Here is a 25,956-nt window from a genome sequence, read left to right as displayed (position 1 = left end):
ATTTTTAACGTGCGAGCCTGTCTTTATCCCATTCGTCTACATGGCGGGTTGAAAATTGTTTTTTTTTTTTTTAGTTTGCCTGTTGCTTGTTTCTGTGCAGCGAGTGTTGAATGCTTATCGCGCTGTATGTTTTTGTTGTGCGCCGTAATGACAGGTGTTCAAGGTAAAGAGCCCACAGGATGACGCCTTTCTCCGGGATCGCTCGATGCAAAATAACGTGCATTAGGGAGGCTTCTGTCTTTGTTTTCTTCCCGTTTATCCAATAGACGCTGGGCGTGTTGGAGGGGGAACAAGCCGGTGCGACACACGCGTCCAGGATGAAATGCCGATTTGAAATTCGTCACTATTAATGGGCAATAATTAATCCTCGGGGTAAGTTAATTGGCTAACGGGATCGGATTTCGTTGAATTTTGTGATGTCCTATTTTCGTTCGTACCGTAAACGGCTCGTTGTACAATTCCAGTAGGCTTCAGACAGATTACACAGCGGCGGAGGAGCTCTGTCTGTGTGGCAGATAAAGATGGTGTTTCGGAGTGAGGAGATGTGCTTGGCGCAATTGTTTCTGCAGTCCGGCTCTGAATATGACTGCATCAGTGCGCTCGGGGAGCTGGGACTGGTCGAGTTTCGAGATGTAAGTAGTGAGGCGGAGGATGCACAAACACTCATTGTTGTCAAGTTTATCACCAGTTTAATTGTGTGCATTATTTTTCCTCCAACAAAATAAACAGAAATCTATCCTGCCTCTCATTTTATGTCTGATTATGCATGCATCATAGGGTGGAGGTCATCTATCTATCTATCTATCTATCTATCTATCTATCTATCTATCTATCTATCTGTCTGTCATGTATTGACTGAGGCACCTCCAGCCTTCTGACTTGTCATCCTCCCCCTGGTTTCAGCTTAACCCAAGTGTCAGCTCATTCCAGCGCCGCTTCGTCAGCGAAATCAAGAGATGCGAGGAGATGGAGAGAATTCTGGGTAAGAGAGCACCTGCTGGAAGGGTTCTCTGTGGGTGTAAGCTTCAGCAATACACCTGGCCAATTAATCATTGGGCTAGTATAAGTCAGCAACTCATGGCTGACTGTGCTTTCTAATAGGCCTACGGTCCCCTCGGTGATTTAGGTTTGCCTGTTTGCTCTGATGATCAAGGTGTCATTTTTTAGCTTCACACAAACTATCTGCATGTTTCTGTGGACAGGCTACCTACTGAGGGAGATCCAGAAGGCTAATATAGCTGTTCCAGAGGAGGATGAGAGTCCATTTGCTCCTCCACCCAGACAAGTTCTTGAGATTATGGTAAGTGTGGCAAAAAGACCCTTTTTGTATTCTATATATATATATATATATCTACCATTTCTATTTATTTCACTGTTTACATGCACCAAAGTCTCCTGGTTTTGATTATGCAGTGCACAGTTCTCCATCATCATACCAGAATTTGGCTCAACAATAACATGATTTTATATAAACTGTCCCACCAACAGCACTACAGACTGAGTCACCTCAGCACCAGAGAATGAGCCCATTGTTGCAACATCCTGCTTGCAATTGTCTCTAATGCAAGAAGAAAGGAGCAGTACAATCGATCCAGTGAATTAATGTTGTCAGACCTGCACTTTATCTGTACCGCTCCATTTATCGTTCATTATCCAATCCTTTCTTTTTGTGGCACAGCTCAAGTTGGAGCTGCATCTGCACACATGTCATTTTAAAGCCAGTAGCACCCCTCTCTGTCTCTAGCACCCAATTACCGGCTTCACTGGGAATCTCCAGTCTCTCCCTGGAGCAAGAATCCCTGCAAGTCTTGGCCCCCCATTTTTGTTCCTCAGTTCATGATGGCGGTCAATGAGAGGCTGTAGTTATTGTAATTCTGACTTAAACGTGTGTTCTTTGTGATGTCCAGGAGCAGCTTCAGAGGCTAGAGATGGAGCTCAGCGAGGTGGCAAAGAACAAAGACAAGCTTCAGAGAAACCTCCTGGAGCTCACTGAATACACACACATGTTGAAGATCACTCGGACCTTCATACACAGCCGCTCCAGAGTGAGTGTTGCTCTTTTTTTGTGTCTGTCATGTTCTACATTTTCCCACTCTTTTTGTTTTTTTGTTTTTTTTACATCTCGAGTGAGATGCCTCCCCCTCACCTCGCCAGCAGCATCTTGTTTTCTTGTCGCTGGCGTGTTATTTCCCTCGATGGCAGAGCTGGAACTAGTGCTGACTTTAATTAATGACACGGTCACAATGCAGCCGCTACAAGCTGCACCTGAGTCATCCAGAGTGCGACTTCTGCCTTACGAAGTATAAATATCACAGTCCAATGTGTGAACATCACATTGGCTTTGTGTGCAAGAACCATGCACGGGCCACTGAATGTAAGTTGTTATAAATGAAACGTGTCCCTTTTTATAATTAGCATGAGGCTCTTGGTCCCCAGTATGAAGAATTCCCCACTATGGAGACAGACTCAGTCACAGGATGTACTGGTATGCAGAGACTTGGTGCCAAGCTGGGGTGAGCTGCATTCTGTGTCATTTACAGCCACATAGCAGGTTCCACTGCCTTTAAAAAATGAACCTGATCTGATCTCTGCTGGTTGTAGGTTTGTGTCGGGACTTATCCAGCGGGTGAAGGTGGAGGCCTTTGAGCGTATGTTGTGGAGGGTGTGTAAAGGTTACACCATCCTCAGCTATGCAGAAGTGGACGAGAGCCTTGCTGATCTTGACACTGTGAGTTGAATTGCATTGCTTTTAAATAATATTTAATGTTGTAAGAACACACTAAATGGCAGAGATCTAATGCTTGTGTGTACTGTGTGTGGTTTCAGGGTGAGATCAGCAAAAGTGTTGTGTTTCTTATCTCTTTCTGGGGAGACCAGATTGGACAGAAAGTTCAAAAAATCTGCGATTGGTAAGACTAGTTCTGCTTTTTCTTCTTCTTTCTATAACTGATGTGTTCTTCTTTGTCATCGACATACACAGCTTCTTTGTTTTGTTTTTGTCATCCTCAGCTACCACTGCCATCTCTATCCTCACCCTGAGAACGACGAGGAGCGAGCAGATGTGCTGGACAGCTTAAGGACACGCATCCAAGACCTTAATAATGTAAAAATACATGTGTTTTATTTACTGCATATTCGTAGCAGTACTTACAAGCTGTTGTTTTCTTGCAGGTGCTTCATCGCACTGAGGACTACTTGAGGCAAGTTCTGCAGAAGGCCTCGGAGACGGCCTTCACCTGGGTGGTGCAGGTGAAAAAGATGAAGGCGATCTATCATATCCTCAATCTCTGCAGCTTTGATGTCACCAACAAGTGTCTCATAGCTGAGGTGTGGTGTCCCGTTAGTGACCTGGCAAACCTGAGGGCGGCGCTCGAGGAAGGCTCGGTGAGTACAAAGATCTGAGTAGATTATTGAAAAAGGATGATCTTCTTACTGCAGCTTTACATGTTTTACCTTAACTTTGAATAACACTTCATCCCCATGTATTGAATTTAATAGAGGTGCATATGAGGATTATTTGGAAACGATTAAATAACAGTGCCTTCTAACTGAGTCTCTTTATCCATCTTAATGTTCATAAACATATTCCTTATATTGGCTTTCGAACAGGGCTTCACAAAGTGAAGATCAAAACTTATAGTGTTCCACACTACACTTTCTGCTGCGCAGGTACACTTTACACTGCCCGATATATTGTGACAACCTGTAGAATACGTCATATCAATGCCCCAATAAAAATGTACGCTGTCACAGCAGTGTAAGTTAAATAAAAATACGTGTACAGATAAAATAAACCCAGAAGCCATATAAACTCAAACATTGGATAAATAAAACATCATCCAAACATACTAATTGGCTCTTACAGACTGCGTTATAAAAACGGCTAAATACAGTAGAAACCCTCATGAACACCATTTAGACATCTGTGACCTGCCCTAAAAAGGCAAAAATGATTATACCACCACAGACTGTGCAGTTTTTTTTGCACTTGAACAGTGGAAAAAAATTGAAAATGCTTGTGGTTGCAGGTGCAGCCTGATACTGCATGTCTGAATCTGAAAAGTTTATTGAATATTGCAGCTAATGCTGTTTGTGATTAGAATTTAACAAATTGCCAATTTTCTGTCACTAATTTATAGTTAGAGATAAGAGAATAGTCATTTCCTGGTTGATTGATTCACTGGAAATCTTACATGTGCTGTATGTAATCAGAGAAAAGGAGATGCCACTGTACCATCCTTCGTGAACCGCATCCCAAGTACTGACACCCCACCTACGCTATTAAGAACCAACAAGTTCACAGCTGGTTTTCAGAGCATCGTGGAGGCGTATGGAGTGGGGGACTATCGTGAGGTAAGCCCAGGTAAGAACTCCTCCTGTTTTTTTTGTGATAAGACATTTTTATGTGTAAGAAGTTCAGAATAAATGTGTTTTTTCTTCCTGTTTGGCAGCTCCCTACACCATCATCACTTTCCCCTTTCTGTTCGCTGTGATGTTCGGCGACCTCGGCCACGGCATGGTGATGAGTCTCTTTGCCTTGTGGATGGTGCTGACGGAGAAAAAGCACAAGAAGAAGCGTTCCAGTAATGAGGTGAGAATGAGTTTCACTCATACATAATGCACAGCATTAATTATCATTGTGAATTTATCTAGCAGTGTTTGTCTCAGATATGGATGACGTTTTTCCATGGACGTTACATCATCCTGATGATGGGGATTTTTTCTGTCTACACTGGACTCATTTACAACGACTGCTTTTCCAAGTCTCTTAATATATTTGGCTCAGGCTGGAGCGTCAAGGCGATGTTCACAAATCAGCGGTGGACGTGAGTTATCAGCGCACATTGTTTTTGTTTATTGTTGTATCACTTCAATTGGGGTGTTAACAGGTGGTCTTAACATTACAGAAACAAAACACTCCAAACAAATGCTCTGCTAACATTAGATCCAAACGTCAGCGGTGTTTTCAGCGGACCGTACCCATTTGGCATCGATCCTGTGAGTAAATGCACTCACAGTGCGACCATAAAACAATACAAGCATCTCATTCTGGTGTTGTTTTTCACTGAGTTACTCTCTCCACCAGATCTGGAACATGGCAGTGAACCGGCTGTCCTTCCTCAACTCTTACAAGATGAAGATGTCAGTGGTCATCGGGGTCATTCACATGAGCTTCGGAGTGGTGCTGAGCATCTTTAACCACTTGTAAGTGACCCAGGACATAACATCTGCTCATGTTGCCACAGCCCCTGCATCCATTAGTGGCAAGCATCAATTTGTGGTTAAATTTAAGAGGGATTATGGATGGATAGATCAGAGTCATGGGCTTGGCGACTGGATTTATCAACAACTGCTACACACAGAATAACCATCATCGGTGATCTTATTGTGAAAAATAGCTCCAATGACTGTGCTAATCTGGTCTTATGCCTGTCCCACTGTCACAAGCAGCACTTCTATTCATTTTCCATTATTACTGCCTGTCTGTCCCTTCAGGCACTTCCGGCAGAAGTTTAATGTCTACCTGCTGTTCCTTCCTGAGCTGCTCTTCCTGCTTTGTCTCTTTGGCTACCTGGTCTTCATGATTTTATACAAGTGGTTGGCGTTTGGTGCTCGTGACTCTAGCCAGGCTCCCAGCATCCTCATCCACTTCATCAACATGTTTGTCATGCAGGGGAAGGATATCACTCCTCTCTACCCAGGGCAGGTATGTGTTTATCATCTGGATTCTGTATATGCTCATCAATTGATCCTTGATAAGTATGTGTTAAAGCTTGTTGACTTAATTTCACAGACTGGGCTGCAGATTTTCCTGGTTGTGATAGCACTGCTGTCAGTACCTGTGCTGCTGTTGGGGAAACCTCTTTACTTGTACTGGCTGTACCGGGGAGGAAAAGGCCTCCGCAGGCGCAGAGTAAGTCCAGGCAAAATATTCAGCACAGTAATACTTTAGTCTTCAACTCATGTAAATAATTTTTTGTTGCTTCATTATAGGGTTATGAGAGGGTGAGGCGTGTAAGTGAGGATGACAATTCCACAGTACCGTCCTATGAAGAAGATGAAGAGGAGGGACTCGATGACATGACAAACAGAGAAATTCCCCCTAAAGAGGTGATTTTTTTTTACCTTTTGTATCTTCACACCCACCAGGTCTTGATATTTATGGTAAATGTATGTAGAAAGGGCACAACCCTCTTCTGCAACATGTAGTTTACATTTATAGCCACAGGCACATAAAACAGGGATGAAAGCAGACAGAATGAATGTGGTGTCTATGTGGTATTTTGAGCAGTACATTGTGCGTTTGATGTGCCAGAAATACACTGACACATATTCCCATCAAACTCTAGATGTACTCATGTGTACAATGAGTAAGTGTTGCACCTTACACCTTATTTTGCTTGTTCTGCAGTTTGACTTTGCGGATGTGCTCCTGCACCAGTCCATTCACACCATAGAGTACTGCCTGGGCTGCATTTCCAACACTGCATCCTATCTGCGTCTCTGGGCGCTCAGCTTGGCTCATGCCCGTAAGTCCATTCAGGATTAACTAGAGCTGAATTTGATACACATTCGATACACCCTCTTTGTGAGTGTCTTTGGTTTGTATTTCTTCCAGAGCTGTCAGAAGTGTTGTGGACCATGGTGATGCGCCTGGGTCTCAGGATCACCACAAAAGTAGGGGTAGTGTTTTTGGTGCCAGTGTTCGGCCTCTTCGCCATGCTCACCGTATCCATCTTACTAGTCATGGAAGGCTTATCAGCGTTCCTCCATGCTCTCCGACTTCACTGGTGAGAGAATCGCTGCTGATTTCACCGTGCGAACTGATCTGGTAGTGAATAGGACCAGCAGTTATTGAAATATTTTAGGTTTTAAGTCTGACATGAGAAATATGAAGTGATTCTTTTCAGTTTCCTGTTGGCATTATACTTCATCGAACTTCTCCTGTGTTCATTTACAGGGTGGAGTTTCAGAACAAATTCTACCATGGTGCTGGTGTCAAATTTGTGCCCTTCGACTTCTCCCTTCTGCCCTCCGTTTTTGAGCAAGACGGCTTGCTTTAAAAACTCTGCAGAAGTGGACGTGAGCGGAATATAATTAGAAGGAAAGATGCAGGAAGCTGGAACAATTCACACTGTGATAACGACGGCAAACATTCAAGACGATGAATCAAAACTCATTCTTGTAGCAACTTTTTTCACCATGACGATTTTTAAATGTTATCGGCTGTGCTGACTGCCTTACTACTATACCCAGCAAACCTCTGAATATACAGAGGTTCAAAATTCTTCTGGTAAATGTTTCCTTTTGTAGGTGAGATATTGCTCCGCACTACTAGTCACACCAGTTGGGTGAAGTTAAATATTTAATTTGCATTGTGCTGTGTAAACTGGATTTGTATTATTTCCAACATGAAGTATCATAAACAGTTATACAGTGCAATGTAAATGTCCATCAGAACCATATCAAGCATCTAGAGGTAATGCCATAGAGATTTCTTTCTGATGATGATATGGGGTTCGTGAAAAGAGCTGCAGGCATCAAAATCTAAAGATTACACATTACAACATTATGACCCCTTTTTTGTGAAGCATATTGTCACAAAGCACTTTGCAGAAATGATTGTACAATTTAAAAGTTTTCACTAATGACTGTGATGATGCCAAATGGAAATAATCAACTGTTTGCTGTTTGCTTATTTACTTATTAATGCATTTATTTAACCTCCCCTGTAATCAGAACAGAAAAAACAGAAAATACTCCAGAAAAAAAGTTAAAAAAAGCATTAGGTCTTTCTTTGATGATACTGCTTATTGCATTTGTTGATGATAATTAATCATGGTATTTATTATTTAAATTATTGTCTGTACAAGAGTCTAATATTTTACCATTTTGATGTGTTAAATAAAGATTTCAAGAAATGCAAGCAAGTAAAACATTTGTTGCTGTTTTATAAGCTTACTTAGGATTATATAGCGTAATTTGCAGCTGCACATATTTTACTGTCAATATTGAATCATTGAGCAGTAAACGCACCATCCTACTGTCAATTTGCACAATACATTCAATCTGAAAGAAGCAACAGTGCCCCCTGGAGGCGAGCAGCTCACCGTGCAGCTGGATGCCGAAAGATGCAACACTGTACAGTAAAAGCATAAAGGGACAAATTAAAATGTTTTATTAATTCCAAAACATCTGACAGTAGCCTTAAATGTGTGCCTAAATTGATCATCTTGAGTGAAATAACTAAATCATGACTTTAAAATTCAATTTTAATTTCATGTCTCATTACTGTGATTTTCTATTTCACGGCTGAAAATCACAGTAAATACCATATGTGACACACACACACACACACACACAGACCTGCACCCATATGCCACAATCCTGTGATAAGGACGTCATCATGATCTCCCCTCTCTCACTTCCACGGGCTTCTTTATCATTACACGCAGTTAATATGCAGTCCCGTGTATACTTCCACGCAGTGATGTGGTTTGTTGCTTCGTCTTAGCTACAACATCAGCGTCAGTTGTCTTTTTTTGTTGTTGTTTTTGTTTTTTTAGTGTCTCTGGGTGGAGGAGAGGAGGGAGGGGGCACAGCTTCACCAAACAGCTGCAAGCTAACAGTAGCTTTAGCGGTGGGTACAGTACGGCGCGCTGCTAGCTCAACTGGCCCAGCTGTTAACAGGCAGGCTGCAACAACTCCACAGAAGCTGCACCTCCGCTGCCTCCGTCCATCCCGTTAACGACCAAGAGAGAGGGGGGGAAATGAACGAGTTGGTGAGGAGTTTACCGTCCCCGACTCTCCCCGGGATGCACCTCCCGTGTCTGGATGCCCACAAAGGCTGGCTCTTTAAATGGACCAACTATCTGAAGGGCTACCAGCGGCGCTGGTTCGTCCTCAGTAACGGCCTGCTCTCCTACTACAGGTAACGACACCTAATGGTTACAGATAAATTCAGCTTAAACTAAAGTTAACCTGATTTAATTTATCAGCAGCATGTTGGAGGAGCTGGACAGTGAACAGGGAGTTATTTTAAAGGGGAAACTTTTTACATCAGCTGTAGTACTTCACCTGAGTCATTGATAAAAAAAAGATTTCCTGTGAGGAAAACATACACAAGTTTATTATCAAGCATATTATTACAACAGATTTCATGATAATATCATCTAAAATCAATATAGCTATTTGTGAATTTATTTGTTCATTTAACTGGCCAAAATCATGGTATAGCTCATTCTAGAGCACATTATAAATATTTGTATGAATATTATAGCAGATGCAGGGAAAAAAGCAGTGTCATCAGTCATTGATCTTGTCCTGCAAATGCTTCTAAAAGTGTGATGTATATGTTGTAAGTCATGTGCAAAAATAATGCACTAAATAAAATAAAAGACTAAGGAAACATTATGAATGGAATCTGTATGAAAGGGCATCATGTGCATTTAGACTCTTAATCCGCACTACATCCTGTACATAGCCTGTCTCGCTGAAGACCACAGATAGTCCATCATTGCAGCTTGATTGAACAGTTAATGACTATGACTGTATTTAAATTTGAGCTCTCCTTTTTTGTAAACATCTGCACAGGGAACAGAGGGTTTATCTTTTTTGTTGCACTCACATCTCGCTGTTTTCCCTCAGGACTCAGGCAGAAATGGCGCACACTTGCCGGGGTACTATACCCTTAGCAACAGCACACATCGAGGTGGGTGACACCTGTCACTTGGTGTTAACCAACGGAGGCCGGAGCTACCACCTGAAGGCCACCTCTGAAGCAGAGTGTCGGGGATGGGTGTCAGCCCTGCAGCAGGCCAAGGCCAATGCTACGCTCCTGATGCATCACTCAGGTGAGAGAGACATTTTAGACACTCTGTGATTCACGTCTTTTAGCCTCTATACTCTGATGCAGTGTCAGCTTTGCGATTATATGGTGACTGCTCACACATTTTGATTTCCTGGGGTGTACTTAAAGACAGACTTTGAAAACGGCTGCAGAATGTCCCAGAATTTGCACTCCGGAGGAACAACATGGTTCACCCGAGAAGGTCTGAAGTAGCCAAGCTAATTTTAGCTGTAACCTGAATGCTCCCTCCTGCATCTAAGCCCCACTTCCCTCAATACATATATTTCTTTGTAGCTTTCAGTGTTATGTTAAAAACAAGACACAAGATGGCAGTGTTATCCAGTAGGTTCTTGGGGTAAGGATGATCAAAGGCCGAAAGATGTAATTTTCATATCATAGTAAATCACATGTATTGCCATCTATTTCTCTTAATATACTCACTTTTTTCTAACTCTGGACCACAAACTATAAGAGAACATTTTTCTTATTTTCTAGGACACTGCTGTCTCACTTTATACCCTCAAAGCTTATCATGTCAAATCAATAACTCAGACAGAATAACTCAGATCTGCGGTGGCTGCTGCCCCTTTCTCTCTCTTTCTCACAAATATGCACAAACATACATGCATGTGCCGCCTCCCTCCCTCCCTCCCTCCCTGTCTCCTTCCTCCCTCCCTCCCTGTCTCCTTCCTCCCTCCCTGTCTCCTTCAGTATGACGACAGTGAGTGCTGAATGAAATGACCTTCCTTTAGACTCCTCCTTCTGTTCTGGTAGCAGGAGGGGTAAAGAAATAGAGAGAGAGAGAGAGAGCAGGACGGTGAGAGGATTTTTCATTGAAAATATTTTACACCATACACTCTGTGGACAATAGGGAGAAATGAGTGCAGCCTTTTCAGTGAGTGTCACCTTGTAAGTAACCTGTTAATTATGTTATTAGCAGCAGGATCAGGGTGAGATAGATTTTGTGTGCTTGTCTGTTTACTTGCATCCATCTGTGCCTTTGTATATGCTGCAGGTTTTTATTTTTTTTAATGGAGTTTTTTAAGTTTGGTGAATCTGTAATAGTAATATATTGATTTTTCCCGTCAAAATGGCACAGTATTTTCCAGGTCACTGCAGAACATTAGTCTATATTTTTGCTACATATTTGCCTTACTTGTTTGCAGCTGAGTATTCTTTGTCATATTTAATACAGCTACTAGAAAAAGTCGTCACAAAGTGGTGTGTGCTTGTAGGCTCCTTTCTGTAGTAAAGTAAAACGAGTAAACGTTTGCACCTGCAAGATGCAAATCAGTGCTTTGTGTCACTTAACCATATTAACATATGCTGATCATGGCGGATGTGTGATTATGCTGTTTCTTCTGTATAGATTCAGGTAGGGATTGAAGCTAAACATTTAACAGTATTTAGTCATGTGAGGCCATATGTTGGTAGTTTAAATGGTCTAATGATGATGATTTTAGTTCAGAAATGTTTACAGGGCTGTCAGTGGAGGTTTTTGGTGCTTTTGTGTATTATTTTCATTATAAATTATAATCTGAATGACTTATATCTACTTCACACAGTTTTAAAAATCTTGACATGCTGTGTTTTCATACATGTGTGAGTAGAGACACAACAGATCCTGGTGAAGAGTATAATGTGATTATAGATGATCACTGCATGAGCTTTGACCTGTGGGTTTTGTAGCAGGACTAATTAATTGGCTAAAATAGGTAAAGTTAGACAGTTCTCTTGTATGTTCTTCCATCTATTTATTGATTACTAGTTGACAGTATAACATAGCGTGAGAATGAATCCACATAGGTGATTACATGGAGAAAACAACAAGCTTTACACACAGTCAGACTTGAAATGCTCTGTCTGTATTGCAGAAGCTTGATTTTTAACTCTCTTCCCATACTGTGTCCATATCAATGCGCCCTCTATTACCTGTGGGTGTGTTTTTATGATTCAGCGATGAGTCACAGATCGGTCTCAGACTCTCCAATGTCCTGTATGAAAAATAACACATAAGTGCATCAACAAGACCACATCTTTGCCCCTGCATGTTCATTATTATTCCATGGGCGAGCATTAATGCTTGTGCACTTCCACATAAACATGTTGGATGGCAGATGGCTACAGATCTCAGATTCATAATCAAGTGCCATAACACCTTAAGCACCAGAAGTCAAGTGAGATCTTTTCCTCCCTGCTATATGTGGGTCATGAAACCATTACAGATGCCTGAAGGATTTTTCACCCTCTCGCTTTTTAATCTTCTCCTCTAGAGGCTCCGTTAATCCAGTTTGCCCTGATTGTTTTTTATTTCTTTTCCCCCTTCAATAGAGTGGAGTAAGTTGGCTCCATGTGTTGGTACTCATAGACAATGCTACATTGGCCTACATTCAGTCCACAGGCTTGTGAGTTTGAAGATATTGCACAGAGAAATGTTGTTTTATTACATAGGATAGAGGCAGTTTAAATCTGGATTATTTATTTATTATATATTTATCTATAAATGTAGATCTGCTCTTACTGCCTTCAAGATTAAGATTAAGAAAACCTTCATTTGTCCCACAATGGGGAAATTGCTTTACTAAGAGGCTTTGATAGAGCGCAGTTCGCTCTAATGCTTCCCTACAGAAAACCATATCTTGTTTGGACAAGCATCTGTTCAAGCCTTATTATAACTGACAGCAAGTCTTCTGAGGTTTTAAAATGCAAGACTACATACAAAAAATATTTTGTCTAACTTTGTATATTGTAGGCAATAATGAAAATTTTAAATGGGAAAAAAAATTATTGCTGTCGTAATTATTCTTTGGCTTGTGTTGTAATAAGTCTTGTCTACTTGTATACCTCTAATAAATCCCCAAGACTGATGGCTCAGTTCATGCCAGCAAGGGGATGAGGGAGAGGGAGAGAGAGAGAGAGGAGAAAAAAGGTAGTGCGTCATCTCTTTTTCTACCCTTCTTCTAAAAATAGCCTTGCCTCCTGATTGCACAGGCCTACGTTTCCAGGGCAACAGTGTTCATTCACAGCTTTTCGATCTTATAGAGGCAGGGTTGTGGGTTGTGGGGAAGCAGGGTGTGAAGCGTTATTATCTCCCTCCATCCATTTCCCACTAATACTCTTGCAGCTCCTCTTAGCCTAAATTTAGAGTATTTAAAATATCTTTCTCAGTCTGGCTGACGAGACATACATTAACTCCCTGTGCACAGAATATAATTTATCCACAAATAAACGCACAGATGGTTCCTGCAGAATAGCATGTAATGATACCCTGTCATCTTTGGTAAATTATTAGCTTTGTGTAATTTGTTTTTGTGTCTCTGTGTGAAGATGACTCAGGAGATGAAGGCCCTGTACCTCAGGAGGACCGTGCCCTAACCCAAGGGGTGCTCAAGACTCTGGCCACCAAGCTAGATGACCTGAGCACCTGTAATGAGCTGATAGGAAAGCACGGTGCCGCCCTGCAGCGTTCCCTCAGCGAACTCGAGGAACTGCGTGGAATCACTGACAGCACAGACAAAGTGAAAGCTGTTAATGAGCGAGCCACGCTCTTCCGCATCACCTCCAATGCTATGATCAATGTGAGTTCACACATGTCAAGACTCAGCTTGTATGTAGCCACTGTAAATAAGTAATTTTTCTTCCAGTGTAGTTTAAAGGGTGCTGCCTGCATCCTCTTATCCTGTGTTATCTTCACACCTCAGGCTTGTCGTGACTTTTTGGATGTGGCAGAATCTCACAACCGTAGGTGGCAGAAGACCCTGCAGTATGAGAGAGAGCAGCGTCACCATCTGGAGGAAACCATTGAACAGTTAGCCAAACAGCACAACAGCCTAGAGAGAGCCTGGAGGGAAAATCCCACCACATACACAGGTGAGATGGATCGCCTTCTGTCTCTCAGACGTCCTGGCTTTCTTACAGTGTGTGACAGGCTCACAGAATAACAATAAGGCCCTCTTCTGGCCAATAGTAGTCATGCATTTCTATCATAAAAATGTGATATTTTAGAATATGTATCTATATGATAAAGACATTAAACAATACAAATTGACAATATGCAATCAACTATGACGGCTAAATGACAAATTAGTCACAATAATCATGTTTTATTTTGAAGCCTTTGTTATATCTTACAATATATATCCTCCTCCTCTGTGGTTTCACATTTGTCAAAATATATGTTCTGATTGTTATTTATTATACAAGCTACGTAATGTACAATAGCACTGTAATATTTAAAGACTGAAAAGTCTTAGCCAACCTGCCCCATGTCTGTTGCTGCACTGTAGGGGTGGAGCGGTCTCAGGAGGGGGATGCAAGCGATGAGACTGACGAGGCGGAGTTCTTTGATGCAATGGAGGATTACCCTGCATTCATAACTGTGACCACTACTAGCGACATACAGCACAAGTAAGGGACACATTTCTATACACAGTAATTTCCGTGCCATTAGTTTGAACTGTATTTAAACTATGTTGCTTTTTCTCAGGCGCTCAGGGAGTAATCAGAGTATGATGAGTGGAGGAGTGCCCAATGACTGGACTCACAATGAGAATGTATGTCCTACAAGCACCCTGATACCAGTTATATAAGCTTTTCTGTTGTGTGTTTCAGTGCTGCATAAACTAAATGTTGTGTTGTGTTTTTATACAGGACACCTCAAGCACAAACCACATGCAGCTACGAAGAACACGGCGCAGTCGTATTCCTGACAAACCAAATTACTCCCTCAACCTGTGGAGCATCATGAAGAACTGTATTGGAAAAGACCTGTCCAAGATACCTATGCCTGTAAATAAAAGTCTTGTATTTGTACTCACCACAAACTATCTCATAGTAGCAGGATTGTCTTTTTATAATCATATATGTGTGACTGCAGGTAAACTTCAATGAGCCATTGTCGATGCTGCAGCGTCTGACGGAGGATCTGGAGTACAGCGAGCTTCTGGACCGGGCAGCCCGCTGCGATTCAACCCTGGAGCAGATGTGCCTTGTGGCTGCCTTCTCTGTCTCTTCCTACTCTACCACTGTCCATCGTACGGCCAAGCCCTTCAACCCTCTTCTAGGGGAGACTTATGAGTTGGACCGTCTGGATGAGTATGGTTATCGCTCCATCTCTGAGCAGGTAAAACAGAATCTTATTTACTGTACCTATTTTTAACATTTATTTATCCAGTTTGTCCATATAGTCCCAGCTCGTACTAGCTGATACCATTCATTTTCAGGTCAGTCATCATCCACCAGCTGCTGCCCACCACGTGACCTCACAGCGAGGATGGACCCTATGGCAACATATTACTATAGATAGCAAGTTCCGTGGGAAATATATTTCCGTCATGCCATTAGGTAAGAAACAATGAGTGTGTGGAATGTGCCTTGTGCAGTTGAAGCTGACAGTCAGTATGTATTACACAGGAAACATTCACCTGCAGTTCCACTCCAGCGGAAACCACTATGTGTGGAGCAAAGTGACGTCAACAGTGCACAACATTATCGTCGGGAAGCTTTGGATAGACCAGGTTTGTCCCTGTTGTGTTTGTAGATTATAAAACAATTAATATGAGCATGGTTTAGATTTGCAAAGTAGGACCATCTATAAAACAGAAATTGCTATTCAGGAAGATCACATCTGTTTCTCTGGATGACTTCCTGTCTGTTTCTCTTGGCAGTCTGGGGACATTGACATTGTAAACACCACTACCAAGGATACCTGTCGTCTCAAATTCTCCCCCTACAGCTACTTCTCCAGAGAAGTCCCCCGTAAAGTGAGTCTGATTTAACTTTTTATTCTGCAACAGATAACTTTAGTGGTTTCTTTATTAGTTTTCTTGTTTCCTATTTACAAGGTTTTACACTGAGGGGATAAAGGTCTTCTTGTATTCATAACATTAATTTTTAGCAGATTTGAATGAACACTTTACCAGCTGTGAATAAACCAGTCAGCATGTAACTGATCTCTTCCTGTGTGTCACTGTCTTTGGTGTCTGTAGGTGACAGGGGTGGTAGAGGACAGAGAGGGCACAGCCCATTACATTCTGTCAGGAACCTGGGACGACAAGATGGAAAGTAGTAAAATAGTGGACAGCAGCCAGGGTTGTGGAGGCTCTGAAGGCAAACAAAAGACAGTTTATCAGACTCTTCAGCCCAAACTGCTCTGGAAGAAATATCCTCTCCCGTATGTTTATGATAAAGAGTTATTCAACCTCTTTGTTATCTGTCTGATCCTGTTTCTCTTGCCTTTCTGTCTCACCTTTTGTCCTAATGAGTTGTATTTTCTGGCTTTTTACTTTGCAGAGATAACGCAGAGAACATGCACTTTTTCTCCTCCCTGGCTCTGACCTTGAATGAGCCAGAGGAGGGTGTTGCCCCCACTGACAGTCGTCTGCGGCCGGATCAGCGTCTAATGGAGGCAGGTCTGTGGGACGAGGCGAATAGCCAGAAGCAGCGGCTGGAGGATTGTCAGAGACTGGAGAGGAAGCGACGAGAAGCACAAGCTAATCAGGCCCTGGAGGAGGGTGAGTTCAAGGAGACTGGTGAGAGATGTGTCACACGCACTACCCTCGGCATGGATGAGCTGTACCACTTTAGTTAAATTGCAGTTTGTACAGACGTGACTTTCTTTGGTTATGGACAACAGCAAAACCAGAACTATCACTATGTAGTTTACAGCCCTGTTCAGACAGAATGAATACTTCTAGGCCCTTGAGTGTTTTAAAAATGACCTGTTGTTGTTTGTATTTAAAGAGGCACATTTGCACTGCATAACCCAAGTCTGTGTTTTAGTCAAATTTAGTCACCTTATTCTGCCTGTTCTGATCGGAATCGGAAACAAAATGCAAGTTGAAACCATGTTTTTGTGTCATCAGGGCAAGACATAGAGGGCTACCAACCACTGTGGTTTGAGAAGCGGACAGATGAGAGGACAGGAGAAACCACCTACATGTACAAAGGCGGTTACTGGGAGGCCAAAGAAAGACAAGACTGGAACCAATGTCCTGAGATTTTCTAGGACGAACCTTACCTGAAAGCAGAACATCAGACAGGCTGAGTGGTTCCTCCTGATGTAAGGATAGCTGTTTGTGTGTCAGTGTTTGGACCGGCTGTTCATTCCTGGAATTTAAAGCACAAAACTTGCTTCCACTTTGTCATTTGCATGATCCTGCTCTAGTTCGGCAGTGTTTCCAGAATGCATGGCCTCAGACTGCGTGTATGCTTCAATACAGAAGAGAGTTATATAGAGTTTGTGTGTGTGTGTGTGTTTGAGAGAGAGACATATGATTTACAGAGAAATTATTTCTGCACCGAAGCACACTTTATCCGGTGTGTATAACTTGGGGGCAAGGAATGCTGTGGATGTTTTTTGGTACAAGCTGAATGTCTTGTTCTCTCAGTGTTGGAACAACTTGTACTTCGCTTGGCTCTGGCCAGGGTTTAACACCACCGTAGCGGGACACAGCCTTCTTCTATATTACAAAGACTTTGTCAGCAGAACTGCATAAACTGATCTCCCAGATTATTGGGTATTTTTATTACTGTATTTCTAAAAAAATGCACAAACTGTATTTCACAGGAGTCCCAATTATTATTATTTCCCCTCCCTCGAAATGTACAGCCACTGGGCCATGAAAACCAATGTAGATTATAATCCTTTTGGAAGATTGGGCCTGAGAAAACCAAGCTAATTTTCAGGTAATCACCATTTCTCCACTTTCTCCCATACCTTCCTGATTCATGGCTAAATTCACACTAATACATTTTCATCTGACTATGCTTTGCTTATGCTGCATTTACACAACCAGTGGTTAATTAAACATGGATAACAAATCACAGGGGTCACTGACCTTGATGTCTGTGACACTGTGTTATGATGCTATGCACCTTTGAAACTAAGATGTATTAGTATGAATATAGCCTGTATTTGTTCCCTATAAACAAATAGTGCTACATACTACTAAAGTTTTGACAGACAGTGTTCAAATTGTGGGCCAGGAAAGGGTTAACAGGATAGTCTAGCTTAACTAAAGACACTACATTAGGAGAAATGTAAATAGCAGTTGTGGAGCTTGACCCACATCAGAGACTAAAAGTCCTTTAAATAGCTAGTTTCACTGAAGTAAACCTGCAGGATTTTATTCAGCAAGGGATTATATTGGTGCTTGTTGGTAATTTTAGCCATAATTATGTAATGTAGTATTAACTCCTTAAATTTCCTATAGATTATATCAATCTGGCTGGCTATTTTTTTCTTTTGGGGAATCTTATATGTAACATTTAATTACCTGTAATTGTTCAGAATGTCATAGTTTATCATATTGGTAAGTGGCAACAAACACATTCCCTCTAGTTAAAACAGCTGACCATCTCTATCAATGACATCTTAAAAAAAATGATTGCACTCAGCAATAACACAAGCTGAAGCACACTTGAGAAAAGAGACAACACTCGCAGGCTGATGAGGTGTTTATACATCCCCATGTTGTAATTACATGAATGAGATGATGTTATATTAAAAAAAAATTAAAGATTTATCAGTCAAGGGCCAGGGGTGTGTTAGCAGACACCTATGTACATTAGTGGTAAATATATACACTCTATAACTAATTATCTGATCATTGATAGCTTACTGTGTATTAACACAGGGCGTGATGCACATGTGTGACTGCCTGGTTGATTTTGGCTTGTAAATAGCAAGAATATAATAGAAATAGTACCACCTCATTTAGAATCACTGTAAGAAAATATTATTTCACATATTTTGGTCAATCCTTAATCTCTATTTGTGTATACATAATCTTAAATGGAGTCAAGAGTGTACCAGTGAACAAGATGTTGGGGAAATTAAATTATGAATATAGATTTATAATATCAGTGATGCAAATAAGATGAACAATGTTGTGTTTACCTTAAAAATACATGCTACATAACTGTCATAGCAACATATAGCTATGCATGTTTTTAGAGTGCTCATGCACTTCTGTAGTGAGAAGCCTGTCCACCTAGCAAACTGTTTCTGGATTCTTACTGAAACATGATTGTGGGCAGCAGTGGCGCAGTGGTATAGCAGGGTTGTCCCGTAACCGGAAGGTTGGTGGTTGGTGGTTTGATCCCAACTCCTCCCTAGTCACTGTTGTGTGTCCTTGGGCAAGACACTTTACCTGCATAGCCTCCAGTGTACTCACTGGCGTATGGCGCTCTTTGCTGGGCTGCCTTGAGCAATTTCCCCATTGTGGGACTAATAAAGGTTTCAATTATTATTATTATTATTATTATGTGAATTCACCTTTTGTGCCCAATTGCCTCAGAAATGTTACATTTTTGAGCCGAAATAAAAACATAAAGCAGCCGGTGTGCAGTTCTTTTTGTCTAAATGATGTTTTGTTGAGTGTTTTATCTGACAATGTTAAAGAAGAAAAACTGTGTCTGATGCAACAATGCCTCAAGGCCAACAATACATCTCTCTCTAAGGACAGTGTAAACACCAGCTGCTGTCATCAGTCAAAAATAAACAGACACCAGAAACCTCTCATCAGACAACAAATCTGCTCAACCATCCTGGATACTGTTTACATTTACTATCCTGATAAAGAAATTATTTAAAAATAACTAGTTAGTAAATTTACTTATGTGTTTGTGTTGATAATGAATAAATAACAGGTAACCCTATCTGCCCTCATGTATTTGTGACGTCATAGTTTAAGTGAATTTTCCTCTATGGAAAATCTATGCATTATTGTATTGTTGGTTTACTTATTTGAAGTCACTTTGATTTACTCATGCATATTGTATAAGTGTCTTTGTGAATTTGCTTTTAATGTCCCGCACAGAGGACAGAGCATGCGCTCTTTGCAGTTAAATTAGTGGCATTGCCCTTTAAATGAACCGTCCAATGACACTGAAGTGCGTCCTCTTCGGTTTGGCTGACAGCGCGGCCGGTGACCGACTGACGGAGATTTGGGGATGATGATGCCATTGCTCCGAAAACACGGTAAAAAAAACGAAGAAGCTCATTTTCTAATCATATGTCATTGATGTAAACATACTGCTCACGTTATGAATAGATGCTATCGCCGCATGCAGTCAGCAGGAGACACGGTTCACTTGTTTTGTAGCTAATAACCTGCTGTTAGCTAGCAAGCAGTGGCAGTTGTAAAGAGCGTAGCTTGCTAACGTTAGCATAACAGCACAAGCCTAGAGAGAGAGTGTAGCTGCCTGGTGTCAAGTGTCAGCCTAGTGCACGGTAGAGGTCAGCAAACCTGTCCTTATATTTTCACAGACAACAGGACTGCCGTGCTTCTGTGTTATGAAACTAAATCTGCTGCATTTTAAAAAACACTGTTGGTGAAAAGAAACCATAACTACCATCAAACAAACTCAACAGTCAAACAAGGTGTGAAGAAATGAGTTGTTTGTGTTTCCTAATGCCTCATTACCGGGAAAGGGAATCATAAGATCTCCCCGGTCAGTGAAGTAAGCTGCTATTTAAAGCAAGCATGAAGGGAAAAATAATATAACTCCTGTGACCTATTGCCGCGCTAATATAAGGTTTAGTCATTGGTACATTTCGTAGCTAGGTTTCTGTGATGTTTACAACCCTGCTGTTTGTGATGCATCACACTGACTCGTCACTGTCAGTCCATTGCTGCATATCAGGATTATAGCCAATCCCGTCGGTCCCCGTCGTAGAGAAGGCGCGTACTGTCTCTCCAGCCCGCCCAGTGCTGCTCTCCATTCTCCTCCTTCCTCTGTCTTCCTGCAGGAGCATATGTCATTTTCCCTGAGCAGGGAATGTTACGCAACCAAGCCGTCATGCAAAATAGAAACACGTGTCTATAGGCGGTGCTGAAAAACGCAGCTTTACTGGACAACAAAGATCGGCTAACACCGCGGAGGGGGAAAAACCGCTGTGTCGCAGGTTATTTTCCATTTTATAACCCTAAACTTGACCGGTTTGACCACACGATTCAACTACAGATGAAAGCTGCGGACTCAACATGTGTTTTCCTTACAGAGAGGACAATGACAAGAACATGATCAGGGCCGATGGCTTCTCAAAATGCGAAGCGACTCTGCAAGAGAGGGGCAGAAGGAGGCCACCCGCAGAGATGCTCCATCTGCTGTCAGCAGTCATTGTTTGGCTGGTGACCGGCACCACCATCTCCAGCCTCAACAAATGGATATTTGCCGTTTACAACTTCAGGTATCCTCTGCTGCTGTCAGCGCTGCACATGCTGACAGCCATAGTGGTGGACTATGGGCTGATCAAACTGCAGGTGGTCCGCCACAGAGGGACTGGAGCACAGGACCTGACCCCCAATGCGAAATGTAAGGTGTTCCTGTTAAGTCTGACATTTTGTGCCAGCATCGCCTTTGGGAATATGGGTCTGAACTATGTCCAGCTGTCATTTGCACAAATGATTTATACCACTACGCCACTCTTCACCCTGGCCATCTCCACGCTGATACTTGGCAAGCAGCATCACATCCTCAAATACACGGCCATGATGCCCATCTGCCTTGGTGCGTCCTTCAGCATCATGGGGGAGGTCCAGTTCGATCAGACCGGCTGCTTCTTTGTGTTTGCAGCAACAATGTTGAGGGGTGTCAAGTCTATTCAGCAGAGTGAGTAGCACTTTTCCTGTGTTAGTTCACTGTTTCTCAACATAAACAATAGACCGTTTAAACTCTGTGAGCTGGTTAGTCTAATTTTATCTCATGCCACTGACTACTACTACTGAGTATTTCAGTGTTTTTCCCTCCACACACCACAGCAGCCTGTGGTCCTGGAACATTTGAGTTATTCTGTGATTCAGTCCTTCTGGGTGCCAAACACACCCTCACATTACATTGGAAAAGCACTGTGGGATGTTTTCTGGTTGCCTAGGCAACAAAATACAAAGATCTATACACGTCTGTTAAAGGTTCTGTCGTGTGTGACCATGTAAATAATTTTTGTGTGTAGTGAAAAGTTCTTCCTGTTTTAGCTGTTTTAAGGAAGATGGGAGTTCATCAAGTTCTCGAGCAAATTTAGAAGTGTACTCACTTATCTAATGTTCTCACCGAAGCATTTGCTGTATAAATTGCTTTAAAGCTGGTTTCTGGGAACTGATTCCACCACAGATGACTGCCTGTGTGCTGTAGATTAGGCTCTCAAATTAGTCTCCATACCATACTCTGAAGAGAAGGGGGAGCGAGTGAGTTTCTAAAAATACTGAGGTCTTGTCTTTAATTTGTTACGTAACACAAAAGCAAAAGAGGAATGTAATGCTACATACTTTCATCCTGGGAGGTGGGCACACAGTTACAGAGGCAGGCTTGTGACTGGAGCTGTCATCATCAGCTGGAATGCCCTAGTGGGAAACTGGACAAGAATGTATGTGTTAGGAAATCATAGGCTTTGTTGAATCAGTATGTAGAAGAGTATACAAGTTTAAGTCCTCTTTTTTCATCTAGAGCTGAAATGTTTTAACAAGGTCCAGCAGATGGAGACTGCTGCGTGTTGCTTAAATTTATTGACCTAAAACTTTATGCCCTTAGATAAGTCTTAATCTTCTTTTAAGATTTCATTTTCTCTTCATTGGTCAGAGTCTCTTTCCGCAGGTTTAACAACCACACTGTATGAAGTGTTTACAATGTGTTTCTCAGAGTGGCTGTGGTTGAAAAAATGTAGTGAATGTTCTTGTATGTTGTGACCACAGATATTAAGGTACCAATTATTTGCATCTCTACTACTGAAACTATAACTGGTTAACACCATTAATACAAAAATCAGACTGATGAAGCGAAATCATGAACTATATAATTAAACTTGCTATTTTACAGATTAAAGACTAGTATTCCCTCTTGCTTTAAAAGTTCATTGTTGCAGTAAAATAACATTTTCTGTTTTTTTTTTTTTATGCAGGCATTTTACTTCAAGAGGAGAAGATCAACTCTGTGTTCTTACTTTACCTGATGTCCATTCCTAGCTTCTGTATCTTGGCAGTGGCTGCTCTGGCCTTAGAAAACTGGGCCATGCTGGAGTCACCGCTGCATTACGACCGCCACCTGTGGGTCTTCATCTTGCTCAGCTGCCTGGGCTCCGTCATGTACAACTTGGCCAGTTGCTGCGTCATCACACTCACTTCGGCCGTCACTCTGCATATCCTCGGCAACCTCAGCGTGGTTGGAAACCTGCTGTTGTCTCAGCTGCTTTTTGGAAGCGAGCTGTCTGCCCTCAGCTGTGCCGGGGCCGTGCTCACATTGTCTGGCATGCTCATTTATCAGAACTCGGAACTTATCATCAGCTACATGGACGCACGCAAGGCCAAAGGTACAGCGTCTGGACAGGGGGATTTTCATGCTGAAAGTGAGGAGGACTCGGTCAAAGCTAGTGCTTCTGAAGACACATATCCACAGAGAACAGATGAGAAACAGGAAGACAAGTTGGACTAAACTGAACAGATAAGAGAGAATAAAATGTCTACACTGTAATATGCGTCCTTTATTTTTTCACTTGTCATTAAGCGGTCAGAAGCAGCAAGAGTGTGACCTCAAAACGCCATTGTCACTTGTCTTAGTGGCAGATCTTTTCTTCACTGTGCCAATTTATTTTTCATCTGGTCATACAGTCTGCAGAGAAACGGTTGCCTTGTTAATTTTTATGGTGAAGGCTGAATTCTCTCCTTTCTGTAAATCACTCTTATTTAATCTATAGCGGTATATGCATGCATGAGCACACAGACCTGTTTGATACCTCATAAGGTATTCACACTGTCACTCATAATCCTTCACTGTGAAAACGTTCTCATTTCCAGAGGGCTCAATAATAGATGTTTTGTGGATTTCAGTCTGCTGCAGTGAAGCTCATGTGACACTGAGGCGGGTGGGGCTTAGGAAGTGCTCAGCCCCTTATCTGAATGGGCACAATTTGTATTGGAAAATATATATTTATGGTACTGTTACCTGAAAATCACCTGGCCCTGTTGTGGACTGGGTTGTTTGGGCAGCTTTTTTTGTTGATGTGTTAAGTAGGAAACTTGCTAACTAAGAATGCTGTGTTTTTGTTTTACTGAAACATTTAAATTGTGATGTCAAAACGGGGATTTAGCCAACATTTCTGTGCAATGAGACACTTCTTTCCTTCTACTAAAGCACACTTCATCAAAGGCTACATGTCCACGCCTATGAACTTCAGTTCGGCTTCCCACTTAAGGCCTAGATTGTGTTCTAGCAACCTGGAAATTCAGTTTAAGTCTCTGTAGATTTAGTCCAATTAATTCCATCCTTCACCACAGCGTGTTCCTTGCAGCGCACCTCGATAATTAGGTTCACAAGTTCTCTAAGGAGTGTCACTCAGCTTTAGCTGTCTTTTTCCCTTTGGCAGAGATGAGGTCACTTCTAATTCCTAACTAACTTCCTCTGTTAAATTTTTCCCTTTTTGTCAGTAAAAACTGACTTCTGCTGGACAGTGGTTTTTCTCCCTCAGTATTCAAACATTTATTTCTTTGTCACACATTTTCCTCCCCTATATGGAAGAAGGTATTTATTTTTAAGGCCCTTAGCGATAACTGGCTTTACATGCTGTAGACTCTGGTCCTCAAGTGTCTTGCCACGTCATATTAACAGTAACATTAACGATATACAGCGTTTTGTCTCTCTTGTATGTAAAGTGCTGACAGTAGACTGCATGCTGCAACCTTTGACAGCATCTTGCAAGAGCTGGAGTATCTGTTACAAATCTCTCCTATGTGTATGGAATGCCAAATGTTTACTTTGAAGCAGTTTTTTTTGTGTGTTGTTATACTTGTGTTGTCAGTGACAACATACGGCTTAAGATCACAACCACAAAGCCATACATCCACAAATTTTCGATGACACCCATTATATTTTTAGCCTTTTCTAAAAAAATGAGAATAACTGCAGGAAAGATTGTATGTAGAATACATGTGTTAATGTGTCATAGAGGGTGTCATTGAGAAAATGTCCTATATCATAATTAATACATTGAAGATGCTTTGTATACATTTCTAGTCGGCTAGAAAGTGCATTTTTTAACTTTGTGGTTTGATTTATGGTTTTGTTGGTTTAAATTTTGAAATCTCAGTTACACATTTAAAGATTATCTACTGCAGGTAATTTCACTGGTTTTACATAAATGAATACCTCAGCTGTAAAATAGGCCTGGTGTTCATTAGAAACTGCAGCATGTGAATGACAGATATCAACACATTAGGTTTATCATTTTAGTTAAGCGATCACAGTTTGTGTAAGTTGAGCAGAGTAACTGCTGTTTCTTATGAATATTATCTTGTATATTTTTTTTGAGTCTGGAGAAAAGCAACTGTTGCACTGACAGGGTATGAAGACGCTGCCTTCAAAGTCTATGGTTCCTGTGTATACATACTGGTTTTGATTGTTTGCAAAGCTAGTTGGATGTAAATAGTTATTTTATTATATTTATGTATTTTATAGTCATAAATGACTGGTTTAAACTATACTGGTACCAGAATGAAACCTTTGCCTCATGCCTTATTTGGACATCAATGAGGAAGGAGTAATTTGATTTTATCAGTTATTATTCATTTGAATGGTGCAGGTGCAAAAAGTGGATGTTTCATATACAAACAATGTTTGAAAAAAAAAATGGACCAGTACAATAAACTAACAAAACCAAGCACCTCATTACTGAATCTGTCGTTCTTCCTGGCACGTGCATGTATATAAATATCAGAGAAATAGTATTTTATCTAATTTAGTAATACTCTTGCTCTAATTTGCTCTAATAGAAAACGTCATTGATGATAAGCAGCACTTGTGGCCACAGTATGTTCTTTGTATATTGTGAAGTTAGGCATGTTTACCACAAGATGGAGCTTGTGTGCTTTACTTCTAATATAATTCTCTTCTCTACACTCTTTAAACAATCATTCTTAAAGCTGAGTACTTTGTTAATGCTGCTCTCCTCCAGATGTGTGTATGAGAGAGAGAGAGAGAGTATGCTGTTTGTCCTTGTCGAGATTCCTTTGCTTCTGTAAACAGAGTTCACTGGTCAGACTTTTGCCTCAATAAGGCAGTGCGCCGCACTTTTTTTGGCACTCTTAACCCTTCATTTCCCACCCATGCTGGCTTGT

At 41.5% G+C, this 25,956-nt stretch overlaps 3 protein-coding genes across 6 annotated transcripts; all 3 read left to right on the top strand.

Annotated features, from left to right (window-relative positions):
- Positions 1-113: 113 nt before the first annotated feature.
- On the top strand, positions 114-7,758 carry atp6v0a2a (ATPase H+ transporting V0 subunit a2a). Its single transcript, XM_028417212.1, has 20 exons — positions 114-632; positions 904-982; positions 1,203-1,300; positions 1,908-2,045; positions 2,416-2,513; positions 2,602-2,728; positions 2,827-2,909; positions 3,010-3,103; positions 3,172-3,384; positions 4,213-4,363; positions 4,452-4,591; positions 4,669-4,826; positions 4,908-4,998; positions 5,087-5,205; positions 5,497-5,707; positions 5,795-5,914; positions 5,995-6,111; positions 6,413-6,530; positions 6,620-6,791; positions 6,962-7,758. Exons 1-20 carry the CDS (start codon positions 522-524, stop codon positions 7,062-7,064), a joined length of 2,541 nt encoding a protein of 846 aa, XP_028273013.1. The 5' UTR covers positions 114-521; the 3' UTR covers positions 7,065-7,758.
- A 1,013-nt stretch (positions 7,759-8,771) lies between these two features.
- Positions 8,772-17,557, top strand: osbp2a (oxysterol binding protein 2a). The gene is made up of 14 exons (XM_028417223.1): positions 8,772-8,932; positions 9,649-9,854; positions 13,178-13,428; positions 13,552-13,720; positions 14,137-14,257; positions 14,337-14,403; positions 14,501-14,638; positions 14,727-14,972; positions 15,073-15,193; positions 15,263-15,366; positions 15,517-15,612; positions 15,838-16,022; positions 16,142-16,362; positions 16,714-17,557. Exons 1-14 carry the CDS (start codon positions 8,772-8,774, stop codon positions 16,854-16,856), a joined length of 2,229 nt encoding a protein of 742 aa, XP_028273024.1. The 3' UTR covers positions 16,857-17,557.
- A 2,147-nt stretch (positions 17,558-19,704) lies between these two features.
- slc35e4 (solute carrier family 35 member E4) lies at positions 19,705-25,507 on the top strand. Of its 4 annotated transcripts, XM_028417257.1 has the most exons (4): positions 19,705-19,832; positions 20,604-20,759; positions 20,856-21,466; positions 22,749-25,507. In XM_028417257.1, the coding sequence occupies exons 3-4, from the start codon at positions 20,875-20,877 to the stop codon at positions 23,276-23,278; spliced, it is 1,122 nt and encodes a 373-aa protein (XP_028273058.1). In that variant the 5' UTR covers positions 19,705-19,832; positions 20,604-20,759; positions 20,856-20,874; the 3' UTR covers positions 23,279-25,507. The 4 variants fall into 4 exon arrangements, with proteins under 4 accessions (XP_028273058.1, XP_028273060.1, XP_028273059.1 ...); XM_028417259.1 differs by lacking the exon at positions 20,604-20,759 and having other exon boundaries at positions 19,716-19,832; XM_028417258.1 differs by lacking the exon at positions 19,705-19,832 and having other exon boundaries at positions 20,181-20,759.
- Positions 25,508-25,956: the final 449 nt, after the last annotated feature.

This window comes from Parambassis ranga, chromosome 12 (genome assembly GCF_900634625.1).
Source record: "Parambassis ranga chromosome 12, fParRan2.1, whole genome shotgun sequence".
NCBI lineage: Eukaryota > Metazoa > Chordata > Actinopteri > Ambassidae > Parambassis > Parambassis ranga.
The sequence above is the reverse complement of the archived record's forward strand: the minus strand, read 5'-3'. Positions and strand labels throughout refer to the sequence as shown.

Bases quoted from the DNA above. Each gene is read 5' to 3' on its own strand.
- atp6v0a2a (XM_028417212.1), top strand. From the start codon at position 522: ATGGTGTTTCGGAGTGAGGAGATGTGCTTGGCGCAATTGTTTCTGCAG. The intron at 2,729-2,826 runs GTGAGTTGAATT...GTGTGGTTTCAG, and splicing joins GCCTTGCTGATCTTGACACT to GGTGAGATCAGCAAAAGTGT. The intron at 3,104-3,171 runs GTAAAAATACAT...GTTTTCTTGCAG, and splicing joins GCATCCAAGACCTTAATAAT to GTGCTTCATCGCACTGAGGA.
- slc35e4 (XM_028417255.1), top strand. From the start codon at position 20,839: ATGTGTTTTCCTTACAGAGAGGACAATGACAAGAACATGATCAGGGCC. The intron at 21,467-22,748 runs GTGAGTAGCACT...TTTTTTATGCAG, and splicing joins TGTCAAGTCTATTCAGCAGA to GCATTTTACTTCAAGAGGAG.
- osbp2a (XM_028417223.1), top strand. From the start codon at position 8,772: ATGAACGAGTTGGTGAGGAGTTTACCGTCCCCGACTCTCCCCGGGATG. The intron at 13,429-13,551 runs GTGAGTTCACAC...TTCACACCTCAG, and splicing joins CCTCCAATGCTATGATCAAT to GCTTGTCGTGACTTTTTGGA. The intron at 13,721-14,136 runs GTGAGATGGATC...GCTGCACTGTAG, and splicing joins AAATCCCACCACATACACAG to GGGTGGAGCGGTCTCAGGAG.